The following is a 21,697-nucleotide window of genomic DNA, read 5'->3' as shown; positions in this document are numbered from 1 at the left end:
CCCAGAAATCTCTACCAAATAACTCCAGAAATCCTAGTTCTCCAGTGTCAACATTTGGTAGATTTTGGATTAGCATCTCTTATTTTCATATTAATAGACCTAGATTACAGGTCTCATTGCCTTTTAATATAGTTTTCATTTATTTTATCATAGTTTTTATATATCGTACTGGTTTTGCTTACTTCATTCTTTATCAGCAATGCTTCCTATGCTTTTCTGGTTTCCTTTTCTTTTTTGTTTCTTATCAATGTAATAGTTTTCCTTTACATTCATATAGGATCATTCCTTCTACTATTTCCCAATAGATGGGGCACCTTCTTTGTCTTCTATTTTTTCTACCAAAAGAAAAAGGAATATTTTGATATATATGGGATCTTTCTGTCCTTGACTTTTTTTGGCATACATGCCTAGTATCACAGGGTTGAAGGATCTTACTAGTTTAATTATCTCTAATAATTCCAAATTGCTCCCAGAATGGTTGGATCAATTCGTCCACCAATAGTGACCATTTTTATCTTTCATCATTGCTAATTGAATGTTGTCTGGGTTTTCAATAACTGATTTGTTTCATTATGATGGTGGTAAAGGGAAAGAGAAATAATTGGTGTCTGGAATGTCTGGACAGTTTTTCTTGGGCTTAGTTCCTATGGCGGAGAGAGTCTAGTGTGTCACCTCTAGAGTGAGTTCAGTTGATCAGATCACTGTGTGAATGAGTAGGTTATCCCTGTGGGGACTAAGTAACTGTTTTGTCCTAAGTTTTGCCCTTTCCTACCCACCTGAAAGATTCATGGTGTTGGTCTGATAGGAAATTGTGTGAAAGAATGTAGGTGTTTTAATGCAGTCAGATCCTAGAATTAGGAAAACAACTCAGAGTTCATGTTTTCCTGATGATGGTGTATCAGTTGTGTGATGTCTGTATACAAGGGAAATGTTCTTTTTTCCACATTGCTTGTGATCCTGCAGCTATATGCTGCAGACGAAATCACTGTATTATGTTGCATCCTTATAGTGATGGGAATTGATTGGGAATTCACCTTCATAGTTTCTGCAGAGCAGACAGGCAGATGTCCCTAATCCCAATTCAACCCAACAAACATTTACTGAATAGCTATTATGAATAAACCACTGTGCTACTTATTATGTGAGATGTAAAGAAAAATAATATACAGAGAGGCTGTAAGGTGAACAAAGATGTGAAAATGTGACTGGCAACAATCCTTCTAGGCTTTGAGGGGCTCTATACATATAATGAAGAAACTCATAGTGCATCTAGGTGGCAGAATGAATAGAGCACCAGCCCTGGAGAGTCAGGAGGACCTGAGTTCAAATGTGACTTCAGACACTTGACACTTACCCAATTACCCTGCCTTCCCCTACTCCAAAAACAAAAGAAAAAGAAGAAGGAGGAGGAGGAGGAAGAAAAAGAAGAAGCTCAGAGTTATCCAGCTAACTGGATGTCACAGCTGCCATCCTTTAGACCAGCACTTGGTAAGGTTGTGACGTACAATTTAAGAAGTGCTAAAAGGGTCTTGAGTGGAAAAAGTTTAAGAAGCCCTGCTTTAGACCTTAAAGAGTCCTGACTAGGCAGGGCAAGTTTCTTTGCCCACTTCAGAGCTCTTGGTATCCATCTCTGGAGGGAGAGTCACATCTTCTGGTTGGATCAAGGGCTTTTTGGTGAGGTCCATGTCCTCAAGCACCTTGATAGGCCATGCTCAAAGCGATCCATTAAAAGATATTCCTATATTTTAGTACACCGAAATTTTAATCTTTAGTGATCCAGGTTCCCTCTTTGGCTAAGATGTGGGGCCCCATGGCATTGATGTCCATGTGGTTTTAGGAATTCATGACACTCCAGTCAGCTCCATGAACCTGTCTTTGAACATGAAGGACAGTGTACTTATATGTTGATTTCCTTTTGGTCTAGATCTGTGATTTAATTGGTATAGGGAACTTTCTGGTGTGGAAACTCTCTCCACCAATGCAGATTGGTACCTAGTCAGCAAGACAGAGAGTTGTCTCAGACAAGGAGATATTAAATGACTTAATCAGTGTCACAAAGTATGTGTAAGAGATGGGCCTTGAAATTCAGTCTTCCTTACTTTGAGGGAAACTCCCTATCCACTGTGCAACACTGGTTCTCAGTAATATGTATATACAGTATGGCTATCTATGAAAATGCTCCTATTTCACTAAGTGACATTTCCTTCAATTAGATATTTAATGAAATCATCTCAGCAATGATGTTTGTTATTGTTAGAAGGATGGTTTTCCACCACATTATAACCTGTTATAACAAGTACAGTTGGAGCACAGGTCAAATCATGTCCCCAAAAAGACAAATTATAATACAGTAAATGCTTGTAAGGCAAGATGCAAATTTTTCTCCCTAGAAATTGGTCATAATGCAATTCTGCCCTTATTTGAACCAGAGACAGGGAGGTAAGAGAGTTATTTTCTGTCTCCCTTTGTTAGTGTTGGGATATGTACAGCCTCTTTGAATTATTTTGAGAAGCCAGGAGCACAAGACCCTCCTCTCTCAGAAATTTTGAAAGCCCCCTATGGAAGGTCATATATACATACTAGACACCAACAATAATATGGTTGTGTTCTCAGGAATCTTGAATGTCCTCTCTGTGGTTCTAAAATGTATAAAAAAGCTGAGCTGCCCTTGAGTTCCATTGTTATGACATCCTGTATGTCAGCACTCAACAGAAGAATCTTGCCAACCTTGCAGAAGGCTTAAAAGAGAAAATTAAATATGCAGTAGAACCTCCAGTTTGGTCTTATTTAATGAATTGCACAGCCATCAGGGCAGTCTGGGTGCTCATTTGAAAAGAAATTTACATTATGTTGAGGTAAAAATTAATTTTGGAAAAGAATGGACTGCATTATGAGGTTGTGTTCAATAGATGCATTTAAATAGGGGTGAAATGACCACCAGGAAGGGATATTGTAAAGGAAGTTTTGGAATGGGCAGGGGATGGGGGGGGGGGGATTTGACTAGATGACCTGATTGTTAGAGCAGAAGGGAACCTTAGAGACTCTTTAGTCCCACCCCAATTTACAGATGAGGTGACTGAGATCCAGAGCAGCAAAATGACTTTCCCAAGGCCCCAGATCCTTGCTAGTGACTGCATTCCTGGTCTCTGGATTCCTAATCTAGTGTTCTGGCTGTTCCAAAAATCTGTTTTAAAACAGTTTTAATAATTTCTCCCCAGAGTTATCATTCAGTCTCCCAACTCTGATTGTGTAAGGTGTAGTAGGTTCACTATACATTTATTTAGCTTTGCAATCTACAGCCAAGCATCTGGGGGCACAGTAAGCACAAACATTCTCTCTCCATTAGTCACCTTCAGTCTGCAAAGTGCCCTCACTCACAATCAGAGACCAAGATTCACCTGCCAAGCAAGTGATTGCTATATAACTTTAATGGGAAAAAAAAAGTAAGGCATGAATATTCAAAATTAGGAATTTGCCTCTAAACAAAGTAAGGCATTTTACTCTCACCAAGGAAGTGTTGGGGGTGGGGAGGGGTGGGGATCACCCTGTCTTTGTCTTCTGATGGAAAGTTGAACATTTCACCTTTAGCATGACAAAATGAAACATATGGGACTATTCAGTCATTTTCTGAGTAATAAACAATTCAATGTATTTCAAAGATAAGAAATCCAGTTTCTCTCTGGTTAAAGTGCTATACTTCTTATGATACAAAATGGTGACTCACCTTTCCACTTCCATTTCAGACCACATCATACCAAAGGCTTACAAATTCATGGATCATAAGGTAGAAAATAATATCACATTCACAGTAGATTATAACATAGAGAAGTTAACTGACTTCCTCAATGGAAGCAGAAATACAAACCATGAATTTCAAACAATCTTTGCTAAGAGGGTAAGGGGAGGAGAGGGAGAGAAAAAGAAAAGACAAAACCAGCTAATGACAGAAAGGCAATCAACCCTTTTAATGAAAAGTACTGAATTGTCAAATGTCCTAATAAATAAACATAATAAAACAATGAAAATAAGTAAAAGGAAGTATGTAGGAGATGAGGTTGTTTCTTAGAAATCCGTCTTGCCTAACAGCGTAGGGGCAGATTACCCCCGCCAAATGCCCACCACTTAATTTATTTTTCCTCCTTCTACCAGTGTGGCTCCTCCTGCAAGCTTCCAGGGATCTATCTCATTAGCTACCATGCCACAGCTAAAGTCCTTACCATCTCTAGTGCCCTATGATTCTGTGATTGGCTGGGTCTTTTTTGTTGTTGTTTTTTTACCACTAGCTAGAGAGACCTGGCCATTGTTTGGAGAGCAGGAATCCAAAATAGTAGGATAAAGAATTCCATGGGTGATGCAAGTGAGCAGTAATTAAAGCCATCTGCTAATGCCCAGGGGAAATGCTTCTACAGTGTGCTTTCCCAGCAGGCTATGTGTATTTTGTGGGGGCGGATGCACAGATTCTTTTATAAGCCCAAGACTAGCTGCATTAAATTCCATTGATGTCCCCTCCCTGTTCCAACACCACAAGGGAAAGAGGCAGAGTTCTATAGTCCCTGATTCGTCAGCCTGGGGACCCAGGGGAAAGAAGTACAATGTTAAAAACAAATTACAAACTACTTCCGGAAAGGTGGTTTTCTTTTATACCCCAACATGAATGTTCATACCTGTCTGATATACCAGCCCTCCAGACCCCTCATATTTATGTCAGAGGTAAAGGCTTCTTTTGAACGTAGACAGGGGACCCCAGTTGGCAATACTGCTAACCTCAACCTACATGTCAAATAAAAGTCAAAACCATTTTTTTTAGGGTAAGTTTTCTTGGAAGCAGCTTATATTCTTATTTGACCTTATACAGAGTGATCTATGGTGCCTGGGCTGTAGTAGTGGAGATTAGTCCTGAACTGTTTAATAATTTGATAAAGAAAGAGGATTTTTTCCTTCTTAAAAAAAAGTGTAGCCATATGTATTCACCCATTCCTTCAACAAGCATTGATTAGGAACAAGGTGCTATGCCAGATTCTGAGGATACTGTGAACAAACCCTGCTCTCAAAGATCGTCTGTGCTACAGAGGGCAGCGGTATGGACGCGGACAAGTCTGTGTGAAACTTATCCAAAGTAAGTACGAAAAAGTAATGGGAGTAGGACTGAGGGAGTTAAATCTAACAGCCAGATCACAAAAGCTTTCCAAGTGGCACTTGAGCTCAGTCTTGAAGTAAACTAGGGGTTCTAAGAGGCCAGTGGGACATTTTGGGCACAGGGGATGACAGTCTGTGCAAATGCATGGAGGTGTGATTAGGGCATGCATTAGGGTAATGGCAGAGGGAGTGGAGAAAAGAGTGTGTGTGTGTGTGTGTGTGTGTGTGTGTGTGAGAGAGAGAGAGAGAGAGAGAGAGAGAGAGAGATTTGTAATAAGTAATAAGACTTGGCAACATGCTGGCTTTGTGGGGTGTGATCTCGGAGTTGGGATGACACTGAGGTTCTTAACCTGGGTAACTAGGAGGTTGGTAGTGCCCCTAACCATAAAGAGAAAAAAGATGGGTCACACAACTAAGTTTCTGAGGACCAATTAGAAAACTGTGCCATGTCCTAGAGAGAAGTTAGGGCTGGATAAATAGATCCAAGAATCATCTGCAAAGAAATGACATTGAACCCCTAGGAGTTGATGAGATCACTAAACCTTAGGGAACTTGCCAAATTTCTTTAATGACCTCAAACTGGTGAGAAAAAAAGATCCCTCTTTTTACTATTAACATTTTACTAGCGTCATATGATTATGAGACATAGAGCATTACAGTTTCTGAATGGTTAAAAATTAGTATCACAGAGATCTCTGCCAAACCATTATTTTTTTTTGTAAGTGTTCATAGATTACTCACAAAGGGTGAGGGAGAGGCGCATAATGAGTATGACCAGCCTGCACCATATAACTCATGAAGAAATGCAAAGAAGATGTATCATCAAGGAAATGAATGATCGAATCAGAAAAGAAGTGGGTCAGATGGTAAGGGCAGAGGGCGATGAGTGGATAGCTCAAATGGACAGCCCTGGTATCCTCATGGCTGTTGAAGGAAGTGAAGAAGGCCTCTTATAGGTGTGGTAGACTTCCTGTGTCAAACCTAAGGATGTTCACAAAAGTTTTCCAGGCATGGAAGGTTGTGACTTGTATCATTAGAGGAAATATCCTAATTGGGGAGCTCACAGATAAATTAGGATGTTTGAGTTAAATGGGGATTGTAATACCTATCTTAAAGAGTTGCTGTGATGATCAAATAAGAAAATATATGTATGACTATTTGGAAACTTTGGAATGCGAGAGAGAGAGAGAGAGAGAGAGAGAGAGAGAGAGAGAGAGAGAGAGAGAGAGAGAGATGGAGAGTGGGGCATTGTAAGGACTAAGAACTGAATTATCTATCAGTGCCCCACAGCCAACTGTCTAAGACTTCCAACTTGCAGAGAATATATTGACCTGCTTTGGCAGAGAGACTTTCCTCTCCAGGGAGCCTTCCATAAAAAAGGAAATCACAGGTCCATTCTCTGTCCTCATATTTTTAGTTAACCCCTTTGAGCCTAAGTTTTCCCATCTGTAAAATGGGGTACATAATACTTGTATTTACCTGTCAAATAGGGTGGAGTTTTTTGCAAGGATCAAACTAGACAATGAATGGAAAATTTCTCATAAACCACAGAACTATTAACTATTTAGGTTATGTTTATTATTGTTATTAGATTCTTATGATTATGTTAATTTTATTTAAAGGATGGAAGTTACAAAAATGTAGAGTATGCTTCATTGAAATTCTTAACAGGAAAAAAAATGTTTTCTCTGATAAATGCCTTAGGGACACCTGAATTAGCCTTTAGTGGGATATAACTCTTTTCTGCTCTTAAAAAAGAAATGGTGGGGTGGCCAGGTGGCTCAGTAAGAGCATTACAAAACGTTCTATTCCTCAAGGTAGTTGAAACATCTAGAGATGAAATGTTCTTATGAGAAGAAACTGAGTTTCCCATCTAGGGATGGATGTATTGGGGCAGCAGAATTCTTTCTATACAAGAATCTTCATCCTTACTGTGTGGTACTAATGATATTAAACCATTAAAATGGTTTCAAAATGCTTTAAATAGGCTGTTGAGGTAAATATTATTACTGCTGTCATACAGATGAGAAAACACCCTGTGAGGGCTAGAGAAGTTTGCCATTGGTCATAGTAAGTATCAGAGCCAAAATTCAAACTCAGATCCCTCCTGATTTCAAACCCAGAACTAGAAACATAGAATCAGAGTGGGAAGGGACCTTAGAAGTTATCTGTTCCCACCTCCCCATCTAATACAAGAATCCTCTACAATATACCTGACCTGGGAATGATTGGCTGATAATAGAACAAGCTTCATAGATCCAAGGGTTGTATGCAGGGAGTCAGAAATCCTATTGGAAATAGTTACAATAACAACCATATGACTTACTTTCCTCTCTGTGGTGATAAATGAATGAATGGAAATTAATTTGTGGACATGGAATACCATGTAAATCACTGATATTCACTGGTTAACCCAAGATAACTAGTTTCATTAATCATCTGGTCCGAATGGGATGGGTACAGAGTGTTTGAAACTTTCTGCTGTTGGGCTTACAGAAAGACTGATTCTGAGGAAAGTGAATGGAATGATGAAGAAATGACAGCCCCAATTTGCTTGGCTTGAACTGACCAGTAATTATATGGTTACAGCCTAATAGCTGAAATAGAGAAGACAGTGAAAGGGGTCCAAACTGGGAAATGATTGAAAACACAAGGGGAAATGAAGGAAAAAACTAAAGAGTATGTGTAGAAATAATCAGCAGCTCTGTAGGCGAAATCAAAGACATTATTAATCAAGCAATGTGTTTATTAAGTACCTACTATGTGCTGGGGATATCGTCTATCAGAATATTATTTATGTATATATATACATACATGTGTATATACATGAATACCTATTACAAATGAATATAAAAATATATAACAAATAAATACAAGATAACCCTTAGGTGAGTGGGAAGGAACTAGCCCCTGGCGGTTCAGGTTAGGCTTCTCGTGGAAGGTGAGTTTTGAGCTGAGTTTTGAAGAGGAAAAAAGAAAAGAGATTTCTCAGGGGAGGAGGGGGTACATTCTAGGGATTGTGGCAAGGGGTGCCAGCTAATACAAAGGCATACTGATAGGAAACAGAATACTGTGAGTGAAGAAGAGCAAGGTCAGTAGACTATACTAAAGAACGTAGGAAGGGGAATAATGTAAAACAAGGTTGGAAAGGTAGATTAGGGCCAAGTTGTAAAGGAATTTTTTTTTTACTTAATAATATTTTCCCCCAGTTACATGCAGAGATAGATTTCAGTATTCATTTTTGTGAGATTATGAGGTACACATTTTTCTCCCACTCCTCCCTCCCCCATTCCCAAGACAGCAAGCAATCCAATATAGGTTATACATGTACATACATTTTGATATTGTCTCATTGCTGTCATTCTCTTTAATGAAATTATTTATTGTTTCCATTATTTGTTCTTTGACTCACTTATATCTTTATGATTAGGTTATTTCATTTCCAATTAATTTTTCATCTAACCAGGGAGGTATTTTCAAGAAGACTTTTAGTTCCAGGCAGGATTCCTCCCAGTTATGTCAACGCAGAAGGTTGTCTAACTATATTTTATGCTTAGAAGGGGCAGGGATCCCAGAGTTCCAGGTTCCAGAGTAGATAGTAGGCCCTTCCATTTGGAATTTCTACTTTGCAATGGCAAACTCTATTTATATCCATTTCATTTGTTTGAAGCACCTTTGGATGCTCAGTAGATCCTTGTATGATGGACAAGTAGCAGCTGGGCTACAACCACCAGAGGAAGCCTGAATACCATGGGAAAAGACACCTGTCAGCTTCTTCAGTTCACAATACTGGGTCTCGCTTCCATTCCAAAGCCGGTGGGCTCAGTGTGGCTAAAGGCTATGGACTGTGCTGAACCCTCCTGCTTAGTGAGGCAGGCTTGTCATGTCAATTATTCTCACTTGCCTCCTACACCCTCGGCTTGAAGAACCTCTTAGAACTTGGGTAGTTTGGCCCAGGACCATACTGGGAACTAGAGGCAGGCCAGACATGAGAAGATTTTCTCTCATTAGAATTGCCCTTTGATCTCTCTTGACTCATAAGATAACGTTGTTCTAAGTTTCCTGGAACTCTCAGGTTTTCAGAATAGTTTCTCTTTTGCACTCATCAACATTTTTTCCCAGTTTCTTGCTCAACCAACACCTTCTGGAATTGAATGCAAAGAAAGAGCATTTATTTCAAACCTATCCCTTCTTGCTTTCAGGTAACTTGAACGTGTGCCGAGACTGCTGGTTTAGTCAGGGGACTTAGATTCATAGCTCTGCACTTCACCATCTGTGACTCTGGCTAGTCACTATCTAGCTATCTAGCCTTCAGGTTTCTCAGCTATAGAAAGAGGGTTGTACCAGTAGGCCCCTAAAGGCCCTTCTAGCCGTAGCACTATGACCTCCTTGAAGAAGAGGTGGTCCATTCATATCAACTCTGTATTTGCTTTTGGAGTACCTGCAGGGCTATATATGTCACAATTTAACTTGTAAATAAAATAATTAGGAGCGACATGGATTCTAATTATGTTTCCAGTGTCCAGTTGCAAATATGCAAGACTCATGCATATTTTAAGGGACTTTTGCCTTAAATTGAGAAAAAAAGCATCCTCCCTTGCCCACATACATGTTAACATTTGAGCTTTTGCAAGGATGTGATTTGATTTACATCTGAGATGCTCTGTACAACTTGCTTTTGTATTCTTCTCTCTAAGTCACAAATTCTTTATTTATTCCATTGTTCCTGAGCCCAAGTTTACCTTCCTAGGATAATAGATTTACAGCTGGAAGGCATCTCAGGGGCCAATTAATCTATTACTTTCATTTTATAGATGAGGCAGCTGAGGCTTAGACAAGTTAAGTGCCTTGCCCAAACTAACAGACATTAAGTAAAAGAGGTAGAATTTGAACCTAGGTCCTCTGATTCCAGAACCAATGCCCTTTCCACTATACCACAGTGGCTCCTTGATGAGCAATTTTGTTTCAATCCTTTAAATAATTAGGGTTTTTTACCCTTGCTTTGAGACACCCTCTGGGCTGTTTATAAAGTCTATTTATTTTTGGCAGTTATACTCTGGATTTTTGGGTGTCTGCTAAGATCTAAAAGGATCAACTGCTCTACTATAAGTGCCATCTGTCTCTTGCTTTTAAGACAAGTTTCCTTCAGAGGTGACAAGATTCTGTCCCTTTGCCTAATCAGTCCACATAAAGGAAGGGATATGGCAGCCAAAGCTGGAGATGAGGAGAACAAGGTGGTGGGTTTGGATGACCTTCATAAAGCAGGCTGGGAAAATGCCCAAGATGCCTGGGAGTTTACTGAGCTGCTATTCTTTGAACCACTTTCTTTCTGTACTCTTATAAAATAACATTACCTTCTTCCTCCTGAAGCAATCTAACAAATCTTTTGTAGGGTACACCAATGGTATCAAACTAAAATAGAAATGGGGCCACTTAAGCATACATAAGGATCCCCATGGGCTGTATATTGACTTAGAAAACCATGTATTAACATTATGTTTTTTGTATTATTATTTATTTTGTAAAATAATTCCCAATTACATTTTAACCTGGTTCAGATCACACTGGGGAGTTCCTCTGGGTATACTGTGATAGGTTTTCTAAAATGTCTAATTTAGGATATCAAATATTTAATGTCTGATTTCTACATGTTCATCATTGGGCAACCAGTTATTGCCATCTGTTCCTCGACCACATTAGCACTTAATTAGAATGCCTAGCAGGAAGCTTTGCACATGAGTTGTCAAGCCATATTTTTAGTCATGTCCAACTCTTTGTGACCCCATTTGGAGTTTTGGTGAAGGTACTAGAGTAGTTTACCATTTCCTTCTCCAGCTCATTTTATAGATGAGGAAACTAAGGCAAACAGGGTGAGGTGACTTGCCCAGGGTCACACAGTGTCTAAGGCCACATTTAAACTAAGAAAGATCCTAACTTCAGACCCAACTCTCTATTGTGCCAGCTAGCTACCCATATCTGGCATGTAGTAAGTACTTAATTTTGGCTAAGTACTAAATTTGGAAGACCTGGGTTTGAATTCTGCTTGAGAAGCTTGCTGTCTTTATGAAAAATCACCTGAGCAAATCACCTAACTTTTCTGATCTTCTATTTCTTTGCCTGTAAAGTCAAACTACATGGTTGGCAAGGTTCCTTCTAGTTCTATAATTTGTGATATGAGGATCTTGTATGTTATTTTTCCTGTATGGTTTCCTCCAGTTGCTTTAACTGATCTTGTTAATCAGCTGCTTTATGGGTTCAAGAACCATGCCATATAGTTTTGGTATACCTTCTAAATGCTGGGCTCAATAGATGCTCAATAAATGGTGTTTGACTGATTGGCTACTATGATATGACCCATGAGAGTCAGTCAGGTTCTGGGAGTCAATCTTTTCATCTCTCACAGCTCCAATTTGTCTCCCAACTGTGAATCCTCTTTTAGCCAAAGCTCTTACTTCTTTCTATACTGAAGCAATCTGGTACAATCTGAAAGGGAGCCACTGCCCCTGACATAAATTGGGCCTCCCCCCTCACTGGTTCTTCTTGCTACCCCTTACTAACATTATGTCACTGACAGCAGTGATTGGGAAAACTGAGAGGGTGGAAATGTGGGCTAGAGATGGAAGGAGTATGACGGGAAGAACGTCAGATTCCTGAAACCTCTTACTAAGTTCCCAGAAGAGAACAGAGGAGATTCCAGGAGGTGCCCAAAGGATGCTGATGTTACTGACTTCACTGCACAGTCATCAGCCAAAACCTTTAGTGTTCTCTGCCCAAGTCTCAGCACAAATAAGCACATAAAACTTCCTCAAGGACACAGACCATAAAGATTGCAGAGATATACAGAAAAGACTCCCCAGGGACAACATCCACCAAGGCTGCATTGCTTTGTCACACAAGTCTTATTAATAACAGCCCACATTTATGTAGTGCTGTAAGGTTCACAGAGCTCTCATTTTCTCATTTGATTTCCAGAATAACCCTCTTTGGTAGGTGCTATTATTATCACCAATTTACAGATGACAAAATTGAAGCTGAGAGATTAAATACCTTGCAAGAATCATGCAACCATTAAGTGTCTGAGGTTAAATTTGAATTCAGATCTTCATGATACCAAGTTTGCCACTTTAAGTACAGCTGCCTTGTTAGACTTGTCTCTCTCAGTCCCTCTCTTCCACACACCCCCCACCCAACTCCCTTACCTTTCTTTTCTTTCTCAGCTCTCAAACTGCAATATGTCACCCTCTCTCTGCTTTTCTTTTCTACTGTAGGTGCCCTCCCTGGGGGCTTTTGGCAGTGATTACTACCCCTGTCTACCCCTATAGCTCAAATGGTTTTCCTTCCTGATTGTGTTAAAGAGAAAGAAGGTCAAGGGGGAGGAAAAACAACAATGATAATGAGGTTTCTATAGCATTTTAGGATTTGCAGAAGGCTTTAGAAACCTCATGAAATAAAAAAAAAATTATAGTTATAGGAAAAAATTCTCTAAATTATTATTGATTAGGGAAATGCAAATTAAAACAACCTTGAAATATCATTTTACACCTAGCATATTGACTAAAATGATTGAAGGGGAAAGTGACAAATATTGGAGGAAAAATTGGGATGCTAATTCATTGTTGATGGAATTGTGAACTGATCCAACCATTTTGGAGAACAATTTGGAATTATGCCCAAAGAGTTATTTTTTTTTAAAGCAATCGGGGTTAAGTAACTTGCTCAAGGTTACATGGCCAGTTATTTCTGGGTGTGGTGCTGAGTATCTGAGCCCAGATTTGATCCAGGTCATCCCGACACTGGAGCCGGTGCTCTTACTCGCTGAGCCACCTGGCCGCCCCTAAGCAATTGGGGTTAAGTAACTTGCTCAAGGTTACACGGCCAGGTGTTTCTGGGTGGGTGCTAAGTGTCTGAGCCAGGATTCGATCTCCAGGTCTTCTCAACACTGGAGCCAGTGCTCTTACTCGCTGTGCTACCTGGCCGCCCCCCAAAGAGCTATTAGACTGCCTATATCCTTTGACCCAGCAATACCACTGCTAGATCTATTTCCAAAGATAATCAGGGGAAAAAGAAAAGAATGTATATGTTCTAAAATGTTTGTAGCAGCTCTCTTTGTGGCAGCAAAGAACTGGAAATTGCAAGCATGCCTGACAATTGGGAAATGGCTGAACAAGTTCTGTTATATGATTGTGATGGAATACTACTATGCTATAAAAAATTATGAACTCAGAGCAGCTAGGTGGTGCAGTAAATAGAGGCTGACCCTAGAGTCAGGAGGACCTGAGTTCAAATCCCACCTCAGACACTTAACGCTTACTAGCCGTGTGACTTTGGGCAAGTCACTTAACCCCAATTTCCCTGCCTCCCCCCTCCAAAGAACAAATAAAATAAAATAAAAAAGAAATGATGAGTTCAGTGATCTTAGAAAAACATGGAAACATCCCAAACTGGAAATTGCATGGATCCCCGTCAATTGGGGAATGGCTGAACAAGTTGTGGTGTATGGTTGTGATGGAATACTAATGTGCCATAAGAAATGATGAGTTTAGTGGTCTTAGAAAGGCATGGAAAGATTTCTGCGAAATGGTGAAGAATGAAATGAGCAGAATGAAGAGAACATTGTATTGAGTATAACAATATTGTTTTAAAAACAACTTTGAACAACTAAGTCATTTTGACTATTATAAATATCCAAATTATCTACAAAGGACATATGAAGAAAGAAACTATCTTCATCTAGAGAAAGAACTGATAAATGTATGTATAGAATAATTATATATATATATATGTGTGTATACATATACATACACACATATTACATGTGTGTGTATATACCTATTTGTGTCCAGTGATAGCCATCTCCAGGGTTGGGGAAGGAAGGGAAAAAAAAGAAATTTACATGATAACTTTATTATATATTTAAAAGGAATAGCAAGTTATACATAATAGATTTGCAGTTTCATGCACAATCATTATTTTTGTTATACTATGTTATGGAAATATTTGTTTTATTCCATAAACTAAAAATAAAATAAATACATGTAAAAGAGAAAAAAAATAACCTATAAGGTCATGGCTATATTGTGACACTGTACAATAACTGATGTTTATAATTACAACCAAATGACTTCAAGAGGAAATCAATTTATGTTTGTTGTACTTTGTTTAAAAAGGCAAAGAAGTGAATTTTTTATTCAAAATAAATAAAATGGAAAATAATGTTCTGGCATTGAGAAGAGTAAAATTTTAACAAAATAAATAAAAATATATTAGAACATAAAAAAGAAACTTCATTTTATCCTTCCAACAACCCTGAGAGATACTATCATTAGCCCCATTTTACAGATGAGAAAATTGAGGTAAACAAAGGTTAAGTGACTAGCCCAAGGAAGAAGTAAGGGAAGAAAAATAAAGGAAGGGAAGCTCAATTTCAACCTTATTGTCACATCAGTAAAATGAAGGGTGGAGCAAGTTAATTTCTAAGGTCTCTTTCAGCTCTGAAACCTTTAATTCTATGTTGGCCAGCACAATGGTATCTCAAGGGAGTTATAGTATAGGAGTAACAGTATGCTTACTGAAAGTATCTTCCAGGGCTTTGCAATACTTTCCCCAATCCAGGACATCCCATGCCTGAACCACAGGGATTCTCCTATACATAGACATTACCTTGTTCTATACTCATAGTTCCTGGAAAACCTTTGTCCTGTTTACTCCCCAGATATGGGTAGCTAGATGGTTCAGTGGATAAAATACTTGACCTGAAGTCAGGAAGACTCCATCTTCCCGAGTTCAAATATTGTCTCAGGTATTTATTAGCTGTGTGACCCTGGGTAAATCATTCATCTTTTCCTCAGCTTCTTCATTTGTAAAATGAACTGGAGAAGGAAATGGCAAACCACTCCAGTGTCTCTGTCCAGAAAATCCTAAATGGAGTCATACTATTTTTCACTTTCTGTATTTTGTGTGTGTGCTTTTTCCCCCTTTGGGCCTCTGTCTTCTTTTGCAACATGACTAATATGGTAGTATGTTTTGCATGACTGAACATGTATATCAATATCAAATTGCTGTCTTGGGTGTGGGGGGAGAGGAGAGAGGAAATTTGGGATTCAAAATTTTTTTTACTGAATGTTAAAAATTCTCTTTACATGTAACTGGGGGAGAATAAAATAGTATTAAAAAGGACATTTACCAGAATTCCACTACTAGCTATCGTCTTCATTGTTGTCATCTTCATCATCATCATTATTATTCTAGGTCGAGCTTAATGGACATATGACTTGAAATTGCATGTCTCTTCAGGAGAAGCAGATAGGAAGGATGGACGGGCCATTAATTAGAAACACCTTCCTAATTAGAGAAAGGCAAATTGAGTCAGAGTTGGAGTAGGTACAACAGGTCTTCGGCAGCATGTTTTGTGAAAAAGATATCACTTTTGAGTCAGAGCTTTGACTTTTACTACCTGCAAAGGCACTTAACCTTTCTTTGCCTCAGTTTCCTCATTTGAAAGAGACTGGAATACATGGCCTCCGGTCCAGGGTGTGCTGGAACCACATCTACCTGGCTTGCAGGAACCAATTGTTAAATTATCAGTGTGAGCATTTACACCTTAGAAATTAGCTAACTTGCCAAATCAGGGTTTGATTTATTGTTTTGTTGATTGTCTAGAGTTAGGAAAGCAATAGAGAAAATGTTAATAATACAAATTAATGCTTTTTGGGGGTGAGCCTGTTGTTAAACATTTACCAGCATACCACTAATGACAAGAGTTAGGAAGACCTGAGTTCAAATATGGCCTCAGACATTTGCTAGCTGTGTGACCCTAAGCAAGTCACTTAATCTCTGTTTGCCCCAGTTTCTCCACTATACAATTGGGATAATAATAGCACCCACTTCCCAAGATTGTTTTAAGGATCAAATGAGATAATTAATTGTTAAGCTCTAAGCATGGTGCCTGGCACATAGTAAGTACTATATAAATGTTAGCTATTATTGTTGCTGTTATTCTAGGTCTAGATTAATAATTCTATGACATGAAACCATAAGTCTCTTTAAAGAAAGCAAGTATGAATAATGTCCAGGATATTAAATATGACAAACACATTCCAGTTAGAGATGCCAAACAGAACAGCAAGACACACAGAATATCTTTGTAAATCTTTTGCTAAACAAAACTGAAGACCATTTCCTTATTCAATAAAGGAGTTTCTTGTCCTAACTCTGTCTACTTCCTTCCTTCCTCTCATAATTACACTATTCTAAAGCACATTTGTTGAGCTAAATCCCAGGCCTGCTTTTGTTTCAAACTAATGGTAATATCACAATAATTCAACACAATTTGAAATATTTCTATTTGAAGGTCCCCAGTCTTCCACAAAGAGATTCTTCCAGAATGCTATAGGTTGCTTTCTCTCAATAGAATTTGACATGAAACATCAATACATAGAACCTCAGTCCTAAATAACTAATGTAATAGGGAAATAAACAATACAGGATCATAGGTTTAGAATTGAAAAGGAGTTTACAGATTATACAGTCTAAATTTGTTCATTTTACATATGAGGAAACTGAGTCCCAGGGAAATTAAATGACTTTCCCAAGATCATACATTGAGAAGTGGTAGTGATTACAATAACAATAATAGCTAAAATTTATGTAGTGGTTTAAAGTTTGCAAAGCACTTTAAAATATTATTTCTTTTGATCCTTACAATACCTTTGTGAGGTAGGTGCTATTATTAGCCATATTTTGCAGTTGAAGAAACTGAGGAAGAGTCTCAGTGACTTACTGAGGGTCACACAACTTAGTGTAAGAGGTAGGATTTGAATTCTGGTTTTCCTCACTCCAAATCCAGCACTCCATCCACTTCACTACCTATTTGGTAAATCTCAGAGATGAGAGGTCCTCAAATTCTGTTAGAGTTAGGACTCTTTTTACTTTACCATGTTGCTTTCCCTTGCTATTTTTTATAGCCAGAACTATTACATTTTCAGGCTAGAATCCATTTCTTCTATCGCAACCTCCATTAGGGCAGGAACCATGTTTTACCTATCTGGCATCTTTCCATAGTGCCTAGTACAGTGCTCAGCACATAGTGAGCATTTAATAAATGATTGTTAAAATATCTTTATTTGTTGATTACGTTTTAAGCACCTTAGGGGTAGGAACATTTTTTTTCCCTTTTTTTTGGTATCCCTAGGACTTAGCATAGGGCTTGTCACATAGTAGGTGCTTAATAAATGTTTTTTGACTTGAATCATGTCAATAACACCTAATAGTGATGCATGATACTGATGTATAGCTCTCTAAGATATTGCAAATATCTGGACAGTTGTTATTCAGTCATTTCAGTCATGTCCTGTGCTAAGTAAGATATAAATACCAAAAGGCAAACCAGTTGCTGCCTGTTAGAATTTACATTCTAATGGGAGAAGACCACGCTCAAAAGGAAACAAAAAAGGGGAGAGAAGGGAAAGTATCTGGTACAGGAGCATAATAGAGAAGTTCAAAGGAGTGCAGCTGGGTGAGGGGAAATGGTATGATGGGAAGAATGCTGGATTTGGAGTCAATGAACTTGAAATTAAACCCCAGCTTTGCTACTTATAACCTATGACATCTCACCTCTCTGGGTTTCAGTTTCCTCACCTTTTAAATGAGTGAATTAAATAGATGACTCTCTGAGGCTCCTTTCATATCTAATTTTATGATCTTGGGAACCATTAATGACTGCTGCAGTCATGCAACCAGTTCTGAACCTGTCTATCCTATGTCTAACCCATCTCTCTGCAACTTAGCCACAAGAAGTATATGAGTGACTTTGTTAAATGTCTTGTTGAAATCTAGGTAACAGGTTTCTACAGCATCTTTCTGATCTACAACTCTTTCCCTGTTAAAAAGGGAAATGAGGTTAGTGTGACATGACCTTTTCTTGTTGGTTCTTTGCTATTGCTACTGCCTTTTCCAGTTATTGTCTTCAGTCCAACACTCTGATAGAAGGGACGACCTCTCCTGGATTGACTGGATCTGCAATTGGACTGTTCTTGTGTCACTATCATGTAATCACCATCGAGCTGGCCCCTGATTCTACCTCCAACTTTTTTTGTCCCAGGTCAGAGTCTCTAGTTATGGCTCTTTTCATTTTCTCTTAAGTAGTTCAAAATGAATGAAAATTTGCCATTTCATTGCCTTTCACCCTTCTGTCTGTCAGTTTTTCATATATTATTATTTGAGTGTCTATCTGCCCATAAAATATTCAAACTACCCTTTCTCTGCCCAACTTCCTGATAGCAGAGATGTCCCTGACTCTCCAGCTGATGTCCAAAAAACCAGTACTTCAAGGTGAATTATTACTAAGCTTCAAGTAATCCTATACCTGCCCCTTAGTCTCTAGGTTACATTCTTCTACCATCCCACCTACACAGACCAGGATCTCTTTTACCTTTTTCAGATCTTTTTCTTATTTTTCCCCCCTTGAAGCACTTCTATTTTTTTCAAGGAACTTTGCTTTAAACCCCAAAGCATCCACAGATAAGTATGGTTTCCTCCCAGAGTACCATAAAATGGGAATGCTTGCTTACTTTAAAAAAAATTTTTTTTCAGGGAAATTGCAGTTGACTTGCCTAAAGTCACACGGCTAGTAAGTGTGTTAAGTGTCTGAGGCCAGATTTGAACTCAGGTCCTCCTGACTTCAGGGCCAGTGCTCTATTCACTGTGCCACCTAGCCACCCCTATCCTATGCTTGCTTATTTTTACTGGCATGACTACTTGAGATTTCAGAAAAGAAAAGTAAAATGAGCCAGGGCCATAAGGTTTACAGATTATATAAACTGTCCATTAACTTTGTCTGCAAAAGGTTGAGGTCTCATTTAAACACAGTGAGCTATGTTTCAGGGGTTCTGAACATCCATTTTCCCTTTCACTTAGCTCCTGGGAGTCAAAGGAGTGCAGCTTTGATAAGGCCTTGATGGGGCAATAAGTATGGCCATCTAGGTTAATGTGCTTTTCTCTTTTTCTTTCCCAGAAAGTCAGCCAGCTTTGGGGTCAGGAATCTCTTCTGAAGATCACACAGAACCTACTTGAAAGTGCATCCTGAAAGTGAAGCAGGCTGAAAATGACAATCAGGACCTGACCAAAATGAATCTGTACCATTCAAGAGTGGCAATCAAGGAAGGAAATCCTTGACCACAATTCTGTGAAAGAGGAAAACTCTCTAGGCAACTTCAGATAGAGAGAGAGAGAGTCATCAGCTCATCCAGGGAGAACAATGGCACATACCTGGAGAACAAATGTTAAAAGACAAACTGGGTCTAGTTTACTGTGTATGTAACCATGTTCTGGTTGCTAACAATTTGGGTGGGGAGGGACATTTATAAAATGCTGTCATAGGGAGCAGTGAAGGTTATTAGTGAGACAAGCTGCTTGGCAGAAAGTTGGAAGGAGGATTAATAGAGCCTGGAGAGGAGGATAGGGACCAGACTCATGATTTTATTGGTACAGAGTGAGTTCATCCTCTAGTCAGCTATCAAATCAATCTTCCTAAAGGAAAGGTCTGATCACATCAGCACTCCTGTTCAGTAAACTCCAGTGACTCCCTATTACCTCCAGGATAAAAAAAAAAATGCTACCTTTCCAGTCTCCTTACACCTTACTCCTCTCCATGTTTTCTGCTGTCTCAGGACATCGACCTCCCTGCTGTTCTTCATGCTAGACGTTCCACTTTCTATAAGAAGCCTCTTTTGATTCCCTTAATGCTCAGCCTTCCCACGGAGCAGATGTCCTGCTGATTCATCCTTTATATGGCTTGGTTATACACAGTTTTGTCTCTCTGTTAGACTGCAAATTCTGAGGGTTTATACAATGACTGGTATACAATAGGTACTTAATAAGTGTTTCTTGACAATGAAACTCCCATTCTCAAGGCAGATCAGCATTTTCTCTCCCTCAAATAGCCTAAAGAATTAAGAGATTAAGTGGCTTCCCTGGGTTCACAAGGAAATTATGTGTCAGGGGTGAGACTCAAGGTGACTGTCTACTCTGCCACACTTCCTCAGTGATCCCAGTCAACTAGAAGAGCTCCTCAGCTCCTTGGGATAAATTGGGGCATGAGAAGCTGCAACCTTTTCTCCATGTACCAGAGCTCCACATTCTCCTCACTTGCAGGGGCACTGTGGTTGCATTTCAGGAGGCCAAAAAACTTTACCCTGGACATGTGAATGGAAAGGACACGGAAAAGAGTAGTTGGAGGCAGAAAACCTGAATTGAATCTCCAGTTCTAATATTTACTAGCTGTGTGACCTCACACAGGTCATTCCAGTTTTCTGGGCCCCAGTTCCTTCATCTGTCAAATGGGACTCTCATTGTCAATGAGAGAGTGACCCATTAGAAAAGATTCTATTTACAATAAAGCCCTATATAAGATTTTTATAAAAGCTATAACTTAGACAGGAGGATAATCCATGATGTCAAAATTTAGAGGAATTTAACACACTTGCAGTTTTTCAACAGTGTAGAAACAACTGAACTTAGCACCTGATTAGCAAGAATAACTAGTTAAAATAGGAAACATCCAGAGAGCAGGCTTCCCTCCCCATCCCCTTTCCTGCCCAAATGAGCTCCCCAGCTCTATCCCACCCAATTCTTCAAACAGCCAGACAATCAGAATGCATTTATTAAGTGCCTGTTATGTGTCCACCACTGTGCTGGGCGCCAGGGATAGAAAAACAAAATAGTTATTATCCTGAAAGAATTTATATTCTGTTGGGAACAACAATATGTACAAATACAGCTACATACAAAATATATGCAAAATAGTTACCAGGTGATTGGTGTGTATGTGTGTGTGTGTGTGGAGGGGAGACTAGCCTCTAAGAAAGTACTGACGGCCCCACTTGGTCATTGTTTGGGCCCTGATTGGCTCAGAGTAAATGTAAATAGCAGTTGTTTCTGTTTTGGCCAGAAACCCTGAGCGTCTTCCCCTCCCATATTGATTTTTTTGGGGGGGACTAGTGTTGCAGCAAGCACCCCAGTGTCCCCAGGGTACCTGCTCACACAGGTTCTTGGATCTCCTTTGTTAAAGGAAAGCAACTCAAAATGGGTTAACAAGCTTACTTTAATCAGTCAGACATATATCGTTTACCTTGTTCAGGAGAAAAGGTCAGCACCCTGAACCTCAAAGTATACAGGCATAATTATCAAGACAGAAACATCAAGTAGACAGATTTCCAAACTGTCCAACCATTACATCCATACCCAGTCAACATCTGGGTTTCCACATTCTGGGTTTTTCAAAGCCGGGGGACTCTCAACAACGGCTTCCCAGAATTCAGATCAAATCACAGAATACTTCTCAAAGTGAGTCCCAAAACAAAGCTACACATCAGGGCTTATATAGCCTTCTCCTGGCTCAGAGAATGTAACAACCTTATTGACTCACTGGCCAATCAAGAAGTATCTACTGAAAAACAAGCCTCCTTCCCCAGGCTTCAGGTGCATTTTAGCCTAGGGGCAGGGAAGATCTTCCAAATTTGCATTCCCAGGTCCAGGCCACACACCAGTGGGCACAAGATCGAGG

General features: G+C 39.2%; 1 protein-coding gene across 3 annotated transcripts in view; it reads left to right on the top strand.

Annotated features, from left to right (window-relative positions):
* The window catches only part of SUSD1 (sushi domain containing 1), a 365,003-nt gene extending 343,525 nt beyond the window's left edge, over positions 1-21,478 (top strand). For all 3 annotated transcript variants that reach the window (XM_069085316.1, XM_069085318.1, XM_069085317.1), the window contains one exon: positions 19,148-21,478. In XM_069085316.1, the coding sequence (XP_068941417.1) occupies position 19,148 (1 nt within the window). In that variant the 3' untranslated portion in view covers positions 19,149-21,478. The remainder of the gene's footprint in view (positions 1-19,147) is intronic.
* The last annotated feature ends 219 nt before the right edge of the window (positions 21,479-21,697 follow it).

This window comes from Petaurus breviceps, unplaced genomic scaffold, assembly GCF_028583685.1.
Source record: "Petaurus breviceps papuanus isolate PSGF00001 unplaced genomic scaffold, PetGlider_PUasm1.0 175, whole genome shotgun sequence".
Taxonomy (NCBI): Eukaryota; Metazoa; Chordata; class Mammalia; order Diprotodontia; family Petauridae; genus Petaurus; species Petaurus breviceps.
The sequence above is the reverse complement of the archived record's forward strand: the minus strand, read 5'-3'. Positions and strand labels throughout refer to the sequence as shown.